The sequence below is a fragment of the Phyllobates terribilis genome, unplaced genomic scaffold (assembly GCF_046119375.1).
Source record: "Phyllobates terribilis strain yellow unplaced genomic scaffold, ASM4611937v1 Scaffold_1__5_contigs__length_1240528914, whole genome shotgun sequence".
Classification (NCBI taxonomy): Eukaryota; Metazoa; Chordata; class Amphibia; order Anura; family Dendrobatidae; genus Phyllobates; species Phyllobates terribilis.
The window spans coordinates 734,127,331-734,150,705 of record NW_027362761.1 but is presented as its reverse complement, the minus strand read 5'-3'; the positions used below and the strand labels follow the sequence as shown (position 1 = coordinate 734,150,705).

The window sequence follows — 23,375 nt, the reverse complement described above, 5'->3', positions numbered from 1 at the left end:
ATTACATGTCATCTCTCTGAGCTAGGGAGACCTCTAGTGGAGATGTCAAGAAATGCACAGGCAGAAAATAAAGGAAACAAGTAGTTTTGTGGCCATCCTGTCCTCTACCTGAATCTACACAAGGTCATGGTGTCATCAGAGGCTTGTAAGAAACACTCTCATCTCAGCCAAATAGTAGAAAAGAAGTAGTCACATTTATATTGTTTATACACTTCTACATGTCTGACTGCACAAGAAGTATTCATAGAGGAACAGGCAGGACGGATACAAATAATCGCTCTAACACCACAGGCATTAACAGAAGGGATAGGACATCTGATGGCGGGTCAGTTTCAGCTGCAGATTCTGATGTCCGTCTCTGTATTGCCATTACCTTTCCCTTTCTGAACAAGGCCTTAATATTTTCTGGCTGCTGCTCCAGCACCATGTTACATGACTTCAGGGCTGCCTCAAAGTGATCCAGTTTTAACTGTGAAGCTGCCAGGTTATTCAGACACTTCATTTTAACATCCAGCAATTCTCCCTCTTGGTCAGGTGTGAAATCAACTAGAAGAAGAGATAAGAAGGCAGGAAACAGGTTAGCACTAGAAGAGAGGCTTTCAGAAGCATTGCTCATTACCCGGGGCATCTATGGACCTGTTCATGCACCCACTGCAATCATTTATTATTGGCCTTGGAGGAGATGAGGACAGAGTACCACACCCCAACTGCTAATGTGCCATGGCAGCTATTGATTTCAGCGATCAGTCATCTCTGTACCGACAGCTGTGTAACACAGCCGATACCGGCCACAGATGGATCAGTCATCTCTGTACCGACAGCTGTGTAACACAGCCGATACCGGCCACAGATGGATCAGTCATCTCTGTACCGACAGCTGTGTAACACAGCCGATACCGGCCACAGATGGATCAGTCATCTCTGTACCGACAGCTGTGTAACACAGCCGATACCGGCCACAGATGGATCAGTCATCTCTGTACCGACAGCTGTGTAACACAGCCGATACCGGCCACAGATGGATCAGTCATCTCTGTACCGACAGCTGTGTAACACAGCCGATACCGGCCACAGATGGATCAGTCATCTCTGTACCGACAGCTGTGTAACACAGCCGATACCGGCCACAGATGGATCAGTCATCTCTGTACCGACAGCTGTGTAACACAGCCGATACCGGCCACAGATGGATCAGTCATCTCTGTACCGACAGCTGTGTAACACAGCCGATACCGGCCACAGATGGATCAGTCATCTCTGTACCGACAGCTGTGTAACACAGCCGATACCGGCCACAGATGGATCAGTCATCTCTGTACCGACAGCTGTGTAACACAGCCGATACCGGCCACAGATGGATCAGTCATCTCTGTACCGACAGCTGTGTAACACAGCCGATACCGGCCACAGATGGATCAGTCATCTCTGTACCGACAGCTGTGTAACACAGCCGATACCGGCCACAGATGGATCAGTCATCTCTGTACCGACAGCTGTGTAACACAGCCGATACCGGCCACAGATGGATCAGTCATCTCTGTACCGACAGCTGTGTAACACAGCCGATACCGGCCACAGATGGATCAGTCATCTCTGTACCGACAGCTGTGTAACACAGCCGATACCGGCCACATATGGATCAGTCATCTCTGTACCGACAGCTGTGTAACACAGCCGATACCGGCCACATATGGATCAGTCATCTCTGTACCGACAGCTGTGTAACACAGCCGATACCGGCCACATATGGATCAGTCATCTCTGTACCGACAGCTGTGTAACACAGCCGATACCGGCCACATATGGATCAGTCATCTCTGTACCGACAGCTGTGTAACACAGCCGATACCGGCCACATATGGATCAGTCATCTCTGTACTGACAGCTGTGTAACACAGCCGATACCGGCCACATATGGATCAGTCATCTCTGTACTGACAGCTGTGTAACACAGCCGATACCGGCCACAGATGGATCAGTCATCTCTGTACCGACAGCTGTGTAACACAGCCGATACCGGCCACAGATGGATCAGTCATCTCTGTACCGACAGCTGTGTAACACAGCCGATACCGGCCACAGATGGATCAGTCATCTCTGTACCGACAGCTGTGTAACACAGCCGATACCGGCCACAGATGGATCAGTCATCTCTGTACCGACAGCTGTGTAACACAGCCGATACCGGCCACAGATGGATCAGTCATCTCTGTACCGACAGCTGTGTAACACAGCCGATACCGGCCACAGATGGATCAGTCATCTCTGTACCGACAGCTGTGTAACACAGCCGATACCGGCCACAGATGGATCAGTCATCTCTGTACCGACAGCTGTGTAACACAGCCGATACCGGCCACAGATGGATCAGTCATCTCTGTACCGACAGCTGTGTAACACAGCCGATACCGGCCACAGATGGATCAGTCATCTCTGTACCGACAGCTGTGTAACACAGCCGATACCGGCCACAGATGGATCAGTCATCTCTGTACCGACAGCTGTGTAACACAGCCGATACCGGCCACAGATGGATCAGTCATCTCTGTACCGACAGCTGTGTAACACAGCCGATACCGGCCACAGATGGATCAGTCATCTCTGTACCGACAGCTGTGTAACACAGCCGATACCGGCCACAGATGGATCAGTCATCTCTGTACCGACAGCTGTGTAACACAGCCGATACCGGCCACAGATGGATCAGTCATCTCTGTACCGACAGCTGTGTAACACAGCCGATACCGGCCACAGATGGATCAGTCATCTCTGTACCGACAGCTGTGTAACACAGCCGATACCGGCCACATATGGATCAGTCATCTCTGTACCGACAGCTGTGTAACACAGCCGATACCGGCCACATATGGATCAGTCATCTCTGTACCGACAGCTGTGTAACACAGCCGATACCGGCCACATATGGATCAGTCATCTCTGTACCGACAGCTGTGTAACACAGCCGATACCGGCCACATATGGATCAGTCATCTCTGTACCGACAGCTGTGTAACACAGCCGATACCGGCCACATATGGATCAGTCATCTCTGTACCGACAGCTGTGTAACACAGCCGATACCGGCCACATATGGATCAGTCATCTCTGTACTGACAGCTGTGTAACACAGCCGATACCGGCCACATATGGATCAGTCATCTCTGTACTGACAGCTGTGTAACACAGCCGATACCGGCCACATATGGATCAGTCATCTCTGTACTGACAGCTGTGTAACACAGCCGATACCGGCCACATATGGATCAGTCATCTCTGTACTGACAGCTGTGTAACACAGCCGATACCGGCCACATATGGATCAGTCATCTCTGTACTGACAGCTGTGCAACACAGCCGATACCGGCCACATATGGATCAGTCATCTCTGTACCGACAGCTGTGTAACACAGCCGATACCGGCCACATATGGATCAGTCATCTCTGTACCGACAGCTGTGTAACACAGCCGATACCGGCCACAGATGGATCAGTCATCTCTGTACCGACAGCTGTGTAACACAGCCGATACCGGCCACATATGGATCAGTCATCTCTGTACCGACAGCTGTGTAACACAGCCGATACCGGCCACATATGGATCAGTCATCTCTGTACCGACAGCTGTGTAACACAGCCGATACCGGCCACATATGGATCAGTCATCTCTGTACCGACAGCTGTGTAACACAGCCGATACCGGCCACATATGGATCAGTCATCTCTGTACCGACAGCTGTGTAACACAGCCGATACCGGCCACATATGGATCAGTCATCTCTGTACCGACAGCTGTGTAACACAGCCGATACCGGCCACAGATGGATCAGTCATCTCTGTACTGACAGCTGTGTAACACAGCCGATACCGGCCACATATGGATCAGTCATCTCTGTACTGACAGCTGTGTAACACAGCCGATACCGGCCACATATGGATCAGTCATCTCTGTACTGACAGCTGTGCAACACAGCCGATACCGGCCACATATGGATCAGTCATCTCTGTACTGACAGCTGTGTAACACAGCCGATACCGGCCACATATGGATCAGTCATCTCTGTACTGACAGCTGTGTAACACAGCCGATACCGGCCACATATGGATCAGTCATCTCTGTACTGACAGCTGTGTAACACAGCCGATACCGGCCACATATGGATCAGTCATCTCTGTACTGATAGCTGTGTAACACAGCCGATACCGGCCACAGATGGATCAGTCATCTCTGTACTGACAGCTGTGTAACACAGCCGATACCGGCCACATATGGATCAGGCGCAGCCCCTAAACTTGCTCTATACTCATCAACCAGACACGTTAGGAAGGGACTGGAAGGACAGCAATAGCATTTTTTTTAAAAAAACAAACAAACATAGGAATGGAAGTGTTTTAGTTGCTCTATCATGGGAAAAAAAGTAGATTTTTTTTTAACCCTTTTTCGCAAAAAGAATCATGGGATACTGTGTCCACATTATAATATCATGGTGTGAATATGGCTCCGTGTACTCCCGACATAAGCGCCACAAGTGCAGACACACCTTTGGAGCTGGAGTTAACAATCCTCAGAGCTAGATCATAAGAGTTTATGGCAAACACATAATCTGCTTGCTGGTAATAGAAATTTCCACGTTCCCTCTTCTTGTTGGCCAAGGCTAGCTTTTTCTGTCCCGTGAGAAGCTCCAAATCTGGACCATCTTTCACATCAAGCAGGGTCACCTCAAGGACAAGGTTGGCATTGGACAAGATATTTGGACTCCTTGAAGAAAAATTTCACATAGGTAAAGAATTCTACTGTAACCATTAGCATGTAAAGATCAGGCATTGTACACCGTGCTGGTATATGCAGCTGTCACAGGCAACCATGATCCCTGTGACTTTTGGAAACTATGTCACCAGTGAACTGGAGCTTTCTAGAAACACCAAAATGTTTTTTTTTCGTTTAATCTACATTTACCCTTTAGCAATTGGCCACGGGCACCAGAGGTTCCTAGTCTGAAACAACAGGTTTTGACATCCAAAAAAAAACTAAATAGTGTCCTCGGCTGTCAGAGAACCTGAGGAGAAGGTAGGAGCGGATTATAACCAATTCTGTCTTCTCATTCTTAATGAGCACTTTGTAGTGAAGGGCTCCATATAAATTCCTCCATAATAGAAAAAAAACATTAGTTCATTTAATAGGTTACTGAGCGTGAAATGTGAGCCATATAAAAAAGTAAAATGCTAAAAATCTATTTTTGAATAATCACTTTGAAAAAAAACCAAAAACGTGCATTACTTTATTTGTTTTCAATGATTTTTATTGAAAATTTTAAAGGGTATGATAAGGGAAGAGGAAAGAAAAACAAGTAGGGGGGGAAATTAGGAAAGGGAAGGATAGGGATAGAAAACTTTAGAGAACTCATTTGTGCAGGTGCAAAGGATAATATGACATTACAGAGCTAAATAAAGCAACATAAACATTGTATACAACATGGGATATGATTAATCAAGGGAAAACAGAATGTGATCTGATCAGACTTAGTAAAGTGTGTTCTACAATGCCATGGCAGAATAAAAAGAGACCGGTATAAAATAAGACAGTTCATATAGAAATATGAAATAAAAGTGGGAACGTTCGTGCGGAATCAAACGAAGGATTGGGAAACGTAGAAGTCCAATGATCCCATTTCTTAGAGTATTTTGTAAGACAGTTGTTGTTGATGGCAAATCGAAGTTCAAGTGAGTTGTGTAAGGTAATCTTATCCAAAATGTCAGATAATTTAGGCACATGAGGCTTTTTCCAACAAGCTAATGAATTTTTAACCACTAGAAAAATATGAAGAATTATAACATATCTAACTGTTTTATTTGTAACCCATAACAGGACAGAAAACATATTACAATTTCTCCCTCATAAGACAAGGCCTTATGGCCAAGTCACCAAAACAATATCTACAGAGTTTTGGCTGATAAAAAGGTACAAAGAGGTAAAAACGTGAAGCGCTGATCAAGACTACAGCTAATAAGTAACGAGATACCAACCTGCCTTCCTTCCCATAGCAATATTTAGAATTGGCTTCAATAAGTATGGTTTCCTCCATCTCCATAAGCTGCACACACAGGTCCAGGGCCTAGACAGAGACAGAAGAATTAGGGGTCACTTATCTCCTCACCGGGAACACTTTGTGAGTCTTCAGGAGAGGCTAGCGCTCTTCTCTTTCCAGCTTCTCAGGAAACAACTATTCTACAGCATCTCCTTACAACTTGCATAATGCGGTTCCCCTGCTATTCTTAGAAACAACATGGAGAAAATAGTCCATTGTTAAGTATAACAAAGGTTATTAAAAATATAAAAATAGGCATATACATAGATAGACACAATTACAGACAAAGTCAGTAGTTATACACGAGTCTAAGGACATGCTTACCCACAAAAGGCAAGGGTGGGAAGAGAAAAAACTGGGAAAAAAACCCCACGTAAAGTGCCAGTGCCTAACTAGATCTTAGTGCCCCATTATGCACCCTAACTCATACACCAATGGAGCCAATATGAATTAAAGGGGCTGGGTGCAAAGAATATCATAATGGCGTCTCATGGGTAAGTATAAAATGAGGATCCTTGTACTATTTAACAGATGCATACAATGGAGGAAAACATCATATCCAAGTTTCTCTCTTACCCATATTTCCCACGTGGGGTAGCACATCACCAGCCCCAACGTGCATTTTGCGCGGGCTTATTGCTGGAAATGTATGAATAAATTCACACCTTGGCATTAATATTACAGTGGGCACTTAGGTGTATGCAGCGTATCAAGACACTTCATTTTTTCTTTTTTTTTTTAAATTTTCTTCAACGACTAGTTTTGCAAGTTATAATATTGTAGCTTGAGGAACCATTGTACTGCAAAAAACAGGAAAGCCACCTTAAAACTGAAGAGACTGAATACATCTTCCACCACAAATGAAAAATAGTCAGGGAGATTACAATGTGTTCTTTAAAATCACTCATAGAAAGTATATACCCTATTTTTCGGACTACAAGACACACTTTTTTCCTCCAAAATTTTGGAGGAACGTGGGGAGTACCTCTTATAGTAAGAATGTACTATACTGTTGCGGTGGATGGTGAGGGTTGTGGGGAGGAAGAGGCAGCAGCGCAGGAGTGGGGCAAAGGAGGCAGGAGGCGCCTGCTGCAGTCTACACTGTGACTGCTGCTAAAGAAAATGAATATTCACTGCTCCCCATGGACATGTGGAGCACTGAATATTCATTCACCTTAATAGCGGGAGCACAGTGTCATCAGCAGCTGCCAGCTCCTGCAGCGGCTGGGCGATCGGGTGTGCCGACTATTAAAGAGCATGAATAATCACTCCTCTCCATGCCCATGGGAGTGGAGCGGAGTGAATATTCATGCTCTTTAACCCTTTATCTCCGAGGGTGGTTTGCACGTTAATGACCAGGCCAATTTTTACAATTCTGACCTGTCAAATATAAGAGTTGGGGGTCACTTGCATAATAAAAGTATAATATTACAGGTTATATATACTAGATTCCTTGATAGGGCGCTGATCCAGGGAACTAGTCCGATTGTCGTATGGAGTCAGGAAGGAATTTTTTTCCCCAATGTGGAGCTTAGTGTTTGCCACATGAGGTTTTTTTTGCCTTCCTCTGGATCAACATGTTAGGCTATGGGTTGAACTAGATGGACTTAGCTTTCCTTCAACCTTAAAAAAAACTATGTAGTGTCACTTTATGAGGCAACTCTGGAAAGCTTCAAAATTTTCAAACTTTGAATTTTTATGCCCTTAAATCAGAGATGTGTCACACAAAATAGTTAATAAACAACATTTCCCACATGTCTACTTTACATTAGCACAATTTTGAAACCAAATTTTTTTTTTGTTAGGGAGAAATAAGGGTTAAAAGTTGACCGGCGAATTCTCATTTTTCCAACAAAATTTACAAAACCATTTTTTTAGGGACCACATCACATTTGAAATAACTTTGAGGGGCCTTCATGACAGAAAATACCCAAAAGTGACACCATTCTAAAAACTGCACCCCTAAGGTGCTCAAAACCACATTCAAAAAGTTTATTAACCCTTCAGGAGCTTTATTGGAATTTTTGGAATGTGGAAGAAAAAAATTACCATTTAACTTTAGTCACAAAAATGTTACTTTAGAACCCTTTTTTTTTTTTATTTTCGCAAGGGTATCAGGAAAAAATGGACCTTAAAATTTGTTGAGCAATTCATCCTGAGCACGCCAATACCCCACATGTGGGGGAAAACCACTGTTTGGGCACACGGCAGGGTTCAGAAGGGAAGGAGCGCCATTTGACTTTTGGAATGTAAAATTTGCTTAAATAATTAGAGGACGCCATGTTGCGTTTGGGGAGCCCCTGATGTGCCTAAACAGTGGAAACCCCCCACAAGTGACACTATTTTGGAAACTAGACCTTTCAGGGAATTTATCTAGATGTGTGGTGAGCGCCTTGAACCCCCAAGGTGCTTGACAGAAGTTTATAACATGGAGCCGTGAAAATAAAAATAAAAATGAAACTGTTTCCACAAAAATGATCTTTTAGCCCCAAATTTTTTATTTTCACAAGGGTAAGAGCAGAAAATGGACCCCAAAAACTGTTGTGCAATTTCTCATGAGTACGCCGATACCCCATATGTGGGGAAAATAGACTGTTTGGGCGCACACCAGGGTTCAGAAGGGAAGGAGCAGTCTGTGACTTTTTGAACGCAAAATTGGCTGGAATCGAGAGCGGATGCCATGTCGCGTTTGGAGAGCCCCCAATGCGCCGAAACAGTGGACACACCCAAGTGACACCATTTCGGAAACTACACCCCTCAAGGATTTTATCAAGGGGTATAGTGAACATTTTGAACCCAGAGGTACGGCACAGAATTTGATAACATTAAATCATCATATTGAATAAGTTGTCATTCGTCTTGAGCGCAAGTGCTCGCTACTTGAGTTTGTATCGGGTACTCGGGTATGCACCATGTATCATGGGTGCTCGAGTGACGAGTCCCCGCCCCGCGTGTTTCACGGTTGTTAGACACCCAAAAAAAAACATGCAGGGGATCGTTCGTGTATGGCAGGCAATCCCCACAAGGTTTTTGAAAAAAATCGCAACCCCAACCCTAGCGCAACCCTAGCCCTAAAGTTTATTATTTACGCCGTTTCTCATGCGGTGTAAGTCATTAGACGACTTTATTCTTCGGTTCGGTGCGATTACAGCGATGCCAGGTTCATATCGGGTTTTTATGACTGACCGCTGTCATACACTAAAATGCGCTTCTTTTTTTTTTTTTTTTTAAAGACTAGTTTTTGCATCGCCATATTTTGAGAGCTTTAATTTTTCCATATTTCGGCCGACAGTCATGTGACGGCTTGTTTTTGCGGGACGAGTTAACTGTTTTATTGGAAACATTTTCAGGCACGTGACATCTTTTGATCGCTTTCTATTCCGATTTTTGGGAGGCAGAATAAACAAAAACCAACAATTCGGGAATTGTTTTTTGTTTTCTTTTATGCCAATCCGCATGTGATAAAATTGATAACGCAACTTTATTCTTCGAGTCAGTACGTTTACAGCGGTACCACATTTATATTGTTTTTTTTATGTTTTATACAAACTATTTTATAGAAAAAAAATATTTTTTATTTTTTTTGCATCGCTTTATTTTGAGAGCTATAACTTTTTTACTTTTCAGCTAATGGAGCTGTATAGCGGCTTGTTTTTTGCAGGACAAGATGACGTTTTCATTTTTATTTTTTTATTTACATTTGTCTTTTTGATCGGGTTTTATTTTATTTTTTGTTTGGCGGTATGATAAAGCATCGTTTTTTGCTTTTTTTTTTTTTTTTTTTCTTACACCGGGTTCACTAAAGGGGTTAACTAGTGGGATAGTTTTATAGGTCAGGTCGTTCCGGACGTGGCAATACCAAATATGTGTACTTTTATTGTTTTTTTTTTTTTGTTAATAATATTTATTTGACTTTTTTTTTTCACTTTCTGATACTTTTTCTTTTATTTACACTTTGTCCCACTATGGGACTTTCACTTTTTGCAGGCTGATCGCTTATGTAGCATAGAGATGAAGCAGCAGCATCTCTATGCAATACAGGATCTCAGCCTGCATGCAGAAGTTACTTTGATTGAGCACTAAGCGTGATCAAAGTACCTTTCTGCTGCCTGTTGACCCGAATGTCGTCACGACGACATCGGGTCACCATGACCTGGCACAGACATCGCGGGACGCTGGAGAGGAGGTAAGTAAGCGTCGCGTTGCTCCCAGAAATGCTGCAATCGACTTTGATCACATTATTTGGGGGGTTAATGTGCCTGGAGCAGTACGGGACCGCTCCTTGCACATAGCACCGGGTGTCAGCTGTGACAATCAGTTGACACCCGGCGCCGATTGCCCAGCACCACTTATGTGCGGGCGCGATCCCGTGATGCGTAATAGTACGAACTTGGTCCAATAGGCCCAGGCCAGTGCAACGTACTATTATTGATCACGTCAGAAAGGGGTTAATAGCGGGCACACACGATCGCCCAGCCGCTGCGGGAGCCGGCGGCTGCGGCTACAGTGTGCGCCCGCTATTAAGGAGAATGAATAGTCACTACTACATCGTCCCGGCAGTGACTATTCCGGCAGCTCATCTCACTGTGTGAGGGCGTATGGCAGTGAAGTCATGTGCTGCTCACGCGCCGAGATCAGCTACTGGCAACAGAACAGATCGCAGCGCTGGAGCAGAGGGGAGGAAGGGGAGTATTATCGTTTATATTTTTGTGTGCAGTGTGATGGGGAATAGGGTGCATGCATACCGGGATGAGGGGTGCCATACATACCAGGTTGGGGATGAGGGGTGCTATGCATACCAGGAAGGGGGGGGCATATATACCAGGATGGGGAACATTACCCCTATAACAGTGTCAGCAGCAGACCCACTCCCTCATAACAGTTCATCATGACCACATTTTTTGCTTACATTTTTTTTTCTATTTTCTGCCTCTAAAAAATAGGTGCATCTTAGGGTATCTGCACACAGTGCGGATTTGCTGCGGTTTTGACGCCGCGTGTTTATGCAGCATAACTGCAGCGGCCAGATGTTACAGCATAGCGGATGGGATTTCTAGAAATCCCATGCCCACTATGCGTTTTTGTGCACCCTGCGGAAACTGACATGAGGCGCGTCTTTCCAGACCGCAGAATGTCAATTTCTCTTGCGGAAACACATGCAGATTTTCCCTATAGACTTGCATTAGATGATGAAAATCCGCATGCGTAAAAACCGCATGTGTGTTTCAATAGTGTTTCCGCAGCGGAAACACACAAAAACGCTACATGATAATCAATAAAGTTTGTTTAAAAAAAAGCCTATTCTCTGAAACTCTGCAAATTTCAACATGAAGACATGAAAAACGTGACAAAACCGCAATTAACCTAATTTGCATATTGGGTGCGGTAATGGTGCAGAAATTCTGCAGCGTCAGAACCGCAGCATATCCGCACTGTGTGCACATACCCTTATAGTCTGAAAAATACAGTACTTAGTAGAGTAAGTGTTCATTTAACCCTTTAATGACCAGGCTAAAATTTTAAATCTGACATGTCCCTTTATGTAGTAATAACTCTAGAACGCTTCAACATATCCCACTGATTGAGATTTTTTTCGTGACACATTAGACCTTATGATAATGGTAAATTTAGGTCGATAAGTTGTGTGTTTATTTTTAAAAATATCAGAAATATGACAAAAAAAATTAAAAAATTGCAATTTTCAAACTTTTAAATGATGATCCCTTTAATCTAGATATTCATACCACACAAAAACATTAATTATATAACATTTCTCTCATGTCTGCTTTACATCAGCACCATTTGTAAAATGTTGATTTATATGGTTAGCATTTTAGAAGGTTTAAAAATGTAGCAGTAATTTTTCATTTTTTTTAAGGAAATCTGCAAAACTTATTTTTTTTTTAGGGATCTATTCAGTTTTGAAATGACTTTGGGGGTCCTATACCTATTGGAAATCCTCAAAAGTGATACCATTTTAAAAACAGCACCCCTCAACATATTCAAAACTGCTTTCAGGTAGTTTATTAACCCTTCAGGTGCTTTTCAGGAATTAATGCAAAGTGACATAATGGGAATGAAAAAAATGTATTTTTTACCATCTAAATGTTTCTAACTTCTGAACAGGCCACTATAGCTGGAAGACTTTAAGGCCGTTACCTGCCATGGCAAATATCAGGACCACATGATCAAGAGCTCAACGTGCCGATGGGGTTAAAGAGGGAGCCCACACACTCTGTTTGACCATCTAGATGCGGTAGTCACTATTGGCAGCAGTGCCAGCATTGCAGCCTACGCGCACTGAATGATATACTGTATTACAGCGTCTGAAATCAGATCTACCTATATAAACAGGCTATTAAATGACCGCTGACAGGTAAATATTTACTGATAGACTATGGTTTAACACCAAGTCAGCTGGTGACAACGGAATTGTAAACCATCTAAAGTTTTCCCAGGCTGATTAGTGCATCTGCGTTCACATTAGTAGATGCCAAGATCTCCATGATAAAGCAGCAATGGCTGCCGTGAGGGACCCATGGATACATGATGATCAAAGACCAAGTCTTATCACGTCACACAGCCTGCTCCTATAAACACCATTACCTGCATGACGTCGCCATCTCCCAGTGTGAACATGAGGGAGCCATCATCTTCTACAACGCTGCCATCTTCTAGTGAGGTCTTCAGCCGCACAGTGACATCTTGTCCTTTCCTTGGTCTGCTCTCAGCACCCTTGCCTGGAGCCAAAACTTTCTTTTTCAGGAGTCCATTACCTGTATAAGAATTAATGTGAAAAGGTCATGTTTATTTTACAGATATCCAGCAGAAAGTGGTTAAATACGTTATCAATCTGATCTCTGGAACAACAGCTGCCAAGAGGACGGCTGTTTTTATTTATTCACAACCAGATAGTAGTCTATACAAACCTTACGAGTTGTTAGAAATTAATGTGCTGTATTTATCGGTTCTTTGAAAAGACAATTAAAATGAAAAGAAAATCTGTCAGGAGCGATTTGCCACCCTGATCTTTACTTATATAGTTGTCAAAGAGAGGAAGCTGGGGCTGGGCTTAAAATACAGCCAGGAAGGCAGAGGATCGGGAAGTGCTCTGACTCTCCCACAGCACTTAAAGGGGTATTCCCATCTCCAGGATCCCATCCCAATATGTAGTAGGTATAATAATAATATTAGCAAATACCTCCAATTAGAAATGTGGTCTAATTTTTCTGATTCGCTTTGTCTCTTTCCACATGTGCAGGCATTGCAGAATCTCAGGTATCTATGGTTACGACCACTGATATAGTGACAGTTAGTTGCTAGTGGACGTAACCATGGATACCTAAGGTCCTGCAATGCCTGCACATGAGGAGAGAGACAAAGAATCAGAAAAACTATACTACATTTCTAATTGGAGGTATTTGCTAATAATAATAATAATAAGTAATATAATATTAGATCTACTACATATGGGGAGAGAATCTTGGAGATTGGAATACCCCTTTAAGTCTAATTTGAACATGAATTAAAACAGCAATTTTTCAGTTAGGGAATAACAGTTGCATAAGTAAAGATGTGGATGAACTTAGCTTTCAGAGTGCAACATGACCATATAAACAATTTTGAGGGTGGGAGTGGGAGTGGGTATCTTTTTTTAAGTGTATTTCTGTAATTTCACAAGAACAGATATTCAAAAAGAAACAAATGGTATACCGGGGGTGGCCAGTAGGGGGCAGAACAGACCATACACCAACTTAATTGGGGATATTCAGGTCTCAAGGAAATGTGTTGGGATCAAGTTTCTAGCTTCGCTTACACAAAATCAATTCTAAAATTCGATGCAGACTGTAAATGAATGCCAGACTTCTGGTAGCTAAATACATGACTTTGGAGACCAGGCATGGGATCAGCGTCCTTACACCCTGCGTGATGGAATTTCCAATCTGCTCTTCATAACTCATAATGATGGAGAACTCCTATTAACAATACACTAAATGCCCCGCACCACTTATGTATATAACATGCTTCACTTTCAAGCAGGTGGACACAAAAGGAAGGAAAGCCATCGACTTATTCAACTATGTCTCACTAAGTGATATACCGCAAACTTGTCTTTTGCAACACTAGGGCTCTGGAACAGTCAAGGGCTTACCCTCCCCTGTCACTAGACTCCTTATAAGAGAAAGGGAATCATCTGGTCAGCAGGTTTTTGCAATGTAATCTGAGGACAGCAAGAAGTAACGGTTAAAAAAACAGATTTCAAGGATGTGTCACATGTCAGGCTGTGTGTTGTTTACTTACAATGAAAGTGTTAATCACCTTGTGATCATCATTGTCCCAACTACTGCAACACATGCATGCTAGTCTGAATCCGCCCCCTTCCTGTGATAGGCAGCTCACTTTTAATAGCCTATGTAAATCAGGAGCCTGGTGTGGGTGGGGTTAGCTTAATCAGCTCTGCTGCATTCTACATCTAAGAACTCTGTTAGTTTACTGGGTGCAGTAGTTGTGACACTAAGTGATACATCATTGGATTCAGCTTCTCTTTGCCTAAAACATGCTGCTCTCAGAAGAGGGAGCAAAAACCTGCTGACAGATTTCCTTTAATGTAACTATTAAACTTCTCTACAGGTAATGCTCAGATCATATTTGAAATATTCTTGTATACCTTGTTTCATTGAGGTTGTCTGACAGTACATCTTTAAAGGGTGGTCCAGCACCTAAAATGTCCTTTCTAGATATCTATCTTTACACCCTAACGACTTTTGTAATTAGCTCTATAATGCCATACCCTACACTTCTCCTTATCCAGCTAATCCTAAGGGCTCAGTCACACATCAGTGATTTTTCATCAGTGTTTGAATGACAAAACCAGGAGTGGAACATACAGAGAAAAACTATAATTTAAAGATAGACACATGTTCTGTGTTTTGGAGACACTCATGGTTTTGGCATATAAACGGATTTCTGATTTCATACTGATGTCTGAATGAGCCATATATGAGGTTTTTTTTTTATTAATTCTCTTCCTGTGACGTTTGAGACTCCTCTCCAACAGGACATCACAGGAGGCTGGTGCTGCAGTCACTTCCCTGCATCGTCTATTGCCCCTACTGGTGCAGGAGGTCATCAGGGGACTGCGATGCAGTTACTTACTAAAGTTTCTCACATTAAAGCCCTTTGAAGATGTCCTGGATCCATGGTGATAGACTTTGCAGGAGAGGCGAGTGCAGCACTGGCACTCTGCTTTTATCTCCAACACCGACATTGTCAGAGGGGGAGATAAAAGCAGTGAGTGACACCATCTCTGCCCCACAGCTTCTAGCACTGCTCACAAACAAATCATCATCAGGGGGCGGCACTGGTGTCACTCACCCTATACCATGCTGCTCCCAGACTAAGTGTCAAAAACTTGCTGACAGATTCCCTTTAAGTTTGTGCTGCACATGTCACTTTATTGACTACAAGCCGCTATGTGAACGCCACATTTCCTGTAACTAGACACACTAGATTACTGCCAGCTACCTGCAGACAAGGTGATGATTCCCCACCTTACAGCATTCCACATCCATGGAAATGTGCAAGCTCTAATATCCCAGTGTAGGGTTATCTGTGAGCCTCCACTAGGACCCGCAGTGCACTCGGCCTCCTAAGTATCTCAATTACACCATATAAATGGTACTACATGCACCTACAGCTTGTAATGGGATGCCATTTCTAAATGTAATACATGGGGTTGTGCCTTCAGCACTAGGACACTAAATCGTACATAATTCCATGTATCCTGGCAAATGCTGGTTATACTACTAATGAGCTCCCAGCTCTGGGATCCCCAACCGCAGCCTTGTTATTCCACCTGCACGCTTAATAGGGAGATTTAAGGCTGCTCACTTCACCTGTCCCTAACTACGCACCATTTCCCCATATCCTGCCAATGTCCTCACTGGCTGGCCGGATTATTCCGGCATCTCGTAAATCACCTCCGCCCGTCACACTCCTGGCCTGTAATGGCTTCCTCTGGGCCTCCTATATTTTACTTGGGTGACAGCTAATATATTCCCTGCATCATAGCAGAGTGCGGAGACTCCTGGCAGGCGAACTATTAATGGCTTTCTGAATGGAAATAATCATTGACAGCTACTCCCTCTGCTGTCCCTGGATCAGCTCACCTGCAGTCTGGAGCACTGGTGCATTATTCGCCTCCGCTTCATTAGTTGAACGCTGTATGAATAATAGACTGAAGAAAAGGAGTAAATGCCTCAGTCACAGCACAGGATCATTCCACCGGTATTACTGCTTCATTACAATTCTACTATCATATCATATATCCTGTCCTGACTGACATGACCGTATATGATTGCAATCTGCAGTTATCGGACAATAGGAATCCCACTGACGGGCTGTGAAATGGGCAGCTCTGGTGTAAGAACAGACCGTTCTGTATCATGTGGCAGAAGGCTACATTTACCTCTGCATTAGGAATACTACATCAAGTTACAGAAACTTAACCTAGGATAAATACAAATACCCTACGGTAAGTAAATAGTATATGTAAATAACATAGGTACTTAGTTAACACTGTTTTGACCAAAAAAAGCGTAAAAGCCATCCCACCTCGACAAGGTGTACCCAATCTGGACAGTCCTCTCTCTAGTTTAAAGCCTCCCTATCTGCTAGCAGGTCTCAATAGTAAGGGGAAGAGCAGGACCCAGGCCTGACTGTTTCCAGCCCAAAAGGGGGAAACAAGCACCTGTATGTACAAAGAACAAAAAAACTAAAGCAAAACCAAGAAATGATCTGGAAAACATATATAGAAGTGCAATGTGTAGGTGCACATTCACACTGTGGCCATTAACAAACATAACAGAGGATTAAAACAACAAGTAAATCCCCTGCAGTAAGTAAATAAATAGTAATAGTACATGTAAATAACATAGGGCAATTAGTTGACACTATTTTAATAAAAGGAAAGCGTAAAAGCCATCCTACCACGACAAGGTGTACCCAATGAGGATGGTCCTATCTCCAATGTAAAAGCTCTCTATGTGCCAGCATGCCTTTTTTGAGCTGTGCATTTAGTTTATATAGCTTTCCACAGGCAGGTGGTTACACTGTCAAGTTTGGGTCCTGCTCTGCCCCTGTCTATAGAGGCCTGCTGGCACAGAGACAGGTTTAACACGAGAGGTACAACCGCCCTGATTTGGTACACCTTGTCGCGGTGGGATGGCTTTTACTGTTTTTTTTTTTTTATCAAAACAATGTCAACCAAGTACTCTATGTTATTTATATGTACTATTATTTACATGCTGCAGGGTATTTTGTCCATTTTTATCCTAGGTTATTTTTGTTAATGGCCACAGTGTGAATGTGCACATACAGTACAGACCAAAAGTTTGGACACACCTTCTCATTTAAAGATTTTTCTGTGTTTTTAGGACTATGAAAATTGTACATTCACACTGAAGGCATCAAAACTATGAATTAACACATGTGGAATTATATACTTAACAAAAAAGTGTGAAACAACTGAAAATATGTCTTATATTCTAGGTTCTTCAAAGTAGCCACCTTTTGCTTTGATGACTGCTTTGCACACTCTTGGCATTCTCTTTATGAGCTTCAAGAGGTAGTCACCGGAAATGGTCTTCCAACAATCTTGAAGGAGGTCCCAGAGATGCTTAGCACTTGTTGGCCCTTTTGCCTTCACTCTGCGGTCCAGCTCACCCCAAACCATCTCGATTGGGTTCAGGTCTGGTGACTGTGGAGGCCAGGTCATCTGGCGTAGCACCCCATCACTCTCCTTCTTGGTCAAATAGCCCTTACACAGCCTGGAGGTGTGTTTGGGGTCATTGTCCTGTTCAAAAATAAATGATGGTCCAACTAAACGCAAACCGGATGAAATAGCATGCCGCTGCAAGATGCTGTGGTAGCCATGCTGGTTCAGTATGCCTTCAATTGTGAATAAATCCCCAACAGTGTCACCAGCAAAGCACCCCCACACCATCACACCTCCTCCTCCATGCTTCATGGTGGGAACCAGGCATGTAGAGTCCATCCGTTCACCTTTTCTGCATCGCACAAAGACAAGGTGGTTGGAACCAAAGATCTCAAATTTGGACTCTTCAGACCAAAGCACAGATCTCCACTGGTCTAATGTCCATTCCTTGTGTTCTTTAGCCCAAACAAGTCTCTTCTGCTTGTTGCCTGTCCTTAGCAGTGGTTTCCTAGCAGCTATTTTACCATGAAGGCCTGCTGCACAAAGTCTCCTCTTAACAGTTGTTGTACAGATGTGTCTGCTGCTAGAACTCAGTGTGGTATTTGACCTGGTCTCTAATCTGAGCTGCTGTTAACCTGCAATTTCTGAGGCTGGTGACTCGGATAAACTTATCCTCAGAAGTAGAGGTGACTCGGTCTTCCTTTCCTGGGGATGTCCTCATGTGAGCCAGTTTCTTTGTAGCGCTTGATGGTTTTTGCAACTGCACTTGGGGACACTTTCAAAGTTTGCCCAATTTTTCAGACTGACTGACCTTCATTTTTTAAAGTAATGATGGCCACTCGTTTTTCTTTACTTAGCTGCTTTTTTCTTGCCATAATACAAATTCTAACAGTCTATTCAGTAGGACTATCAGCTGTGTATCCACCAGATTTCTGCACAACACAACTGATGGTCCCAACCCCATTTATAAGGCAAGAAATCCCACTTATTAAACCTGACAGGGCACACCTGTGAAGTGAAAACCATTTACGGTGACTACCTCTTGAAGCTCATCAAGAGAATGTCAAGAGTGTGAAAAGCAGTCATGAAAGCAAAAGGTGGCTACTTTGAAGAACCTAGAATATAAGACATATTTTCAGTTATTTCACACTTTTTTGTTAAGTATATAATTCCACATGTGTTAATTCATAGTTTTGATGCCTTCAGTGTGAATGTACAATTTTCAAAGTCATGAAAATACAGAAAAATCTTTCAATGAGAAGGTGTGTCCAAACTTTTGGTCTGTACTGTACATGTTGCACTTATACCAAGAGGTGTGCCGGCCCACTTCTTTGGTTTTGTTTACATACAGAAACTAAAAAATGGAAGTGCAGAACGTCCGGCAACAAAATCAGCAGCAAATACGTAACATGTAAACATAGCTTAAGGCTATGTGCCCACGATGCAGAAATGCTGCATATTTTTTATGCTTCTCCCTGGCAGGAAAAACGCATGCGTTTTTTACATGCGTTTTTCCCGCCAGGTAGAAGTGCTTGTCAAGTGTTTTTGCATGCATTTCTGCATGCGGTTTATCAAGCGCTTTTCCAAGCGATTTTAGCATCACTTGGAAAAGTGCTTGACAACTTGTTCACACTATATAAATCCATGCAACCGGCATGGATTTATGTTGTGTGACCAAGTAATAGTTAAAAAAAAGAATAAGAATGGTAAAAAAAAATAAAAATAAAATTATACTCACCTTCCGGTGTCATCTCTGCTGCGTCCGGTCTCTTGCAATGCTCGCGGTGGTGTGAAGGACCTGCGGTGACGTCATTGAGTCATGTGATAGGTCACATGACTCAGTGACGTCATGGCAGGTCCTTCACAACAGCGCGAGCATTGCAAGAGACCGGACGGCGTGGACAAAACACCGGAAGGACATCGGAAGGTAAGTATTAACTTTATATTTTATTTTAAATTCTTTTTTTTACAGATTCTATGGTACCTGGGTGTGGATGAGAGTCTCCTCCTCTCCTCCAGACTTGGGTACCATCCGCACATTAGAACGCGCCAATTACGCAAGTACAGATGCAGTCTTGCGGAATTGGCGCGTTCTAATGCAAGTCAATGGCAGCGATTATGCTGTGTGTCCGCAAAATTAATGGACATGCTGCGGATTTTTGAGAGCAGCATAAACGCTGCGGAAAAATACGCAGTATGGGCATTGAAAGTGCGGAATTGCATTGGAGACCATGGGGGAAGGTTTACCATGCGTTTCCCAAGCATTTACGCTGCGGAAATTCCGCAGCGTAAACGCTTGAAAAACGCATCGTGGGCACACAGCCTAATAGGGTTATTCACGTTTCTCATGATGTCTAACAATTTCCCACTAAATATTTTCCCTAATTTCCAATGCAGAGTCTTAGACCACAACAGAAAATAATTTAAATAGTAACTTAACCTTTGTAATGTATTGTCATTAAAGGGAATCTGTCACCCCTTTGGAGCTAGCAGACCTCTAATATGGGCATATAGGTTATAGAAATGTAAATCTATACTTACCTGTATGGCCCATATTACAGGTCTGATTGCAGAAAAATCTCTTTTTATTCAATCCGTTTTTCTAGGCTTGGCATCCGGGGGACGCCAAGAAATGCCCACCTATATGCTTAATTTAAATATCCCCCACCCCCTCCCCTGCACGTCACAGGGCACTGCGATGTGCAGTCTAGAGCTGAACTTCCCCGCGCATGCGCAATGCGCCTATAGTGGTTCCCACTTCCTCCCGGCATCCCCCGGATGCCAAGCCTAGAAAAAAGGATTGAATAAAAAGAGATTTCTCTGCAATCAGAAGTGTAATATGGCCCAGTTACATTTCTATAATCTATATGCCCATATTAGAGGTCTGATAACTTCAAAGGGGTGACAGATTTCCTTTAAAATTACAAGCAGATCTGTGGGGACCGGAGGCTGTGCCCCTCACCGCTGACCCAACTCCCAATGAACCCAAGAGGTGTACAGCAGAGCAGACAGTGCCTGGCTGAGCTCGCACACAGTCCGGAGTGCACATTCAGTAGAAAACAGAGGTTATGAAGCCTAACCGCACTACTGAATCCATACCCCGATCAGTGACATGGTCAGTCTGGAGCTGTGTGTTCCCATCTCCTGAGCTGCACACATCTCTCTGGGGAGATTTATAGCAAATCAGTGGGGAAATTAGCACCCAGACCCCCGCCAACCTGCTTGTAACTATAAGGACAAAAAAATAGGAAAAATCATTACGAAGGTTTAGTTATTCTTTAAAACTAGATCACAGTCAGTAGTAAATCATACCGGCCAACATATCCAGGACCATTCCACAAACTGAAATAAAAATAAAGGGGCCAGATTTATTTGCAATTACAGTGAATCTGTCAGAAGGTTTTTGCTATATAATCTGAGAGCAGCAAAATATAGAGTGTCGTAGAGAAAACTGTAAAATCCACAAAGACATCTCCGAAGAGGGGACATATCACCCTCACATTGAACACATGGGATTAATAACTAGTGAGAAAGAGATGACATTTCAACCTCCATTGAATTCGGACCACCTGCTGTGAACATGTAATTACCCCAGGGGATATGATGAGAACCAGCAAACAAGCCTAGGATTCGTGTTCTCAGAGGCGGAGAAGTACAGGGGCTTCCTCTGTTCAAAGGATTTATCTCAGACACTCTGGAGCCAGTGGTCAATGATAAATATTGGGTTTTGCAGTGATACGCTATATTATGGGAGATATATTTTCGGCGTTGTAGTGAAGGGACGAACATAACGCATTCACTTGCATCATTGAAAGTTCGGCTGAACACCTCCAACTTAATATTGGTCAGATAGATGATGCCATCTTTTTTTTTTTTTTTTTTTTAAATCAGATAAATTTTTATTAAACATAACAAAACTTGGAACAGATATTACATGACAATACTCCTTTTTACAATATTACAGTAAGTTCCCCCCCTTCCCTTACCACACACCCCTACGCATGAAGACCTTTCTTTCTCTTTTTTTTATTTTTATTTTACTTCCCCCAGCCCCACTTTTTTCCTTTCCTTTTCTTCCCTTCCCCTACTCCCTTTCCTTCTCTTCCCCATTTCTTCTTTCCTCTCCACTCCGCCATACAGTTTACCAAGAGTTTTACTCTACAGTAGTATATACACTCCCTGACAGAAGTTATGTCGCTTATCCATGTTATGTGAATAAAAGTTTATAACCTGACGTTAAATTCATCCATTGGTTTTATAAATTACTCTTGAAAGCTGAAACCCTCCCAAATTTGGTTTCGGTTAAGAAAATAAATCGGCATCAATGCTGAAATATTGATCATTTAATGAACACAGAATGGTCAGATTTTGGCAAGACAAAAGTTTTGTCGCCTGGTCATATAATGCACCCAATCCTAGTTTACATCCTCACCAGTGCTCAGTAAATGATCGGTTAATTAGTGGGTGTGTATAGAAAGAAACCCAGCACCCCAGACCTTGCAACTTGAGCTCTGACAACATGCCAAAAATCCGCCCTGTGACCAAAGCCTTGATTATCAAGAGGCTGAAGACCAGATCCACTGCAGAGGTGGCTGGCATCTTTAATGTGTCTCAGCGTCAAGTACAAAGAATTAAAAAAAGATTTGAAGAGACTGGAGATGTGTTTGACAAGCCCAGGTCCGGCAGACCCCGCAAGACAACTGCTCAGGAGGAACGTTTGTTGGTTAGACAATCCAAAGCAAGCCCCTCTTCCACTGCAGCAGAGCTCCAACAGGCCTGGTCACCTCAAGTCCCTGTGTCAACTAGAACAGTTTGTAGGATTCTGTCTCGAAATGGCCTCCATGGTCGAATCAGTGCCCAGAAGCCAGCACTAAACAAAAGGCAAATAAAAAAACGTGTGGCATTTGCAAAGTCCCACAGCCTGCTAAACAGATGGATGCTGGAAAAGTGGCAGAAGGTGGATTTCTCTGATGAATCTTCAGTAGAATTACACCACCGCCGCCGCAAATACTGCAGGAGACCTACTGGAGCCCGTATGGATCCAAAATACACCCAGAAACCGTTTAAATTTGGTGGTGGAAAGATCAAGGTCTGGGGTTACATTCAGTATGGGGGTGTGCAAAACATTTGCAAGGTGGAAGGCAATATCAATAGCCTAAAATATCAAGAAGTATTAGCTACCTCTTACATTCCAAATCATAAAAGGGGTCAAATTCTGCAGCAGGATGGTGCTCCATCTCATACATCCATCGCTACAACAAAGTTCCTCCAGGCAAAAAAAGATCAAGGTGCTCAAGGACTGGCCGGCCCAGTCACCAGACATGAATATCATTGAGCATGTTTGGGGTAGGATGAAAGCGGAAGTTTGGAAGACAAAACCAAAGAATCTAGATGAACTCTGGGAGGCATGTAAGACGGCATTCTCTGCTATTCCTGATGACTTCATTAATAAATTGTATGAATCATTGTTGAACCGCATGGATGCAGTCCTTCAAGCACATGGAAGTCACACAAAATATTAAATATGACTCTAATAGCACCACAACTTCATTCACCAATATTATGCAACATATATT

The 23,375-nt window shown here is 43.1% G+C and overlaps 1 protein-coding gene across 2 annotated transcripts in view; it reads right to left on the bottom strand.

Annotated features, from left to right (window-relative positions):
- The window catches only part of FKBP8 (FKBP prolyl isomerase 8), a 65,298-nt gene that overhangs the window by 17,072 nt on the left and 24,851 nt on the right, over positions 1 to 23,375 (bottom strand). Inside the window, exons 3-6 of one of the 2 annotated variants that reach the window (XM_073686381.1) lie at positions 12,690 to 12,859; positions 6,022 to 6,110; positions 4,539 to 4,756; positions 314 to 546 (exon numbers count right to left, since the gene is read on the bottom strand). In XM_073686381.1, coding sequence (XP_073542482.1) covers positions 314 to 546; positions 4,539 to 4,756; positions 6,022 to 6,110; positions 12,690 to 12,859 — 710 coding nt within the window. Of the gene's footprint in view, positions 1 to 230; positions 547 to 4,538; positions 4,757 to 6,021; positions 6,111 to 12,689; positions 12,860 to 23,375 lie in introns of those variants that run through there. The other variant, XM_073686380.1, reaches the window with a different exon arrangement.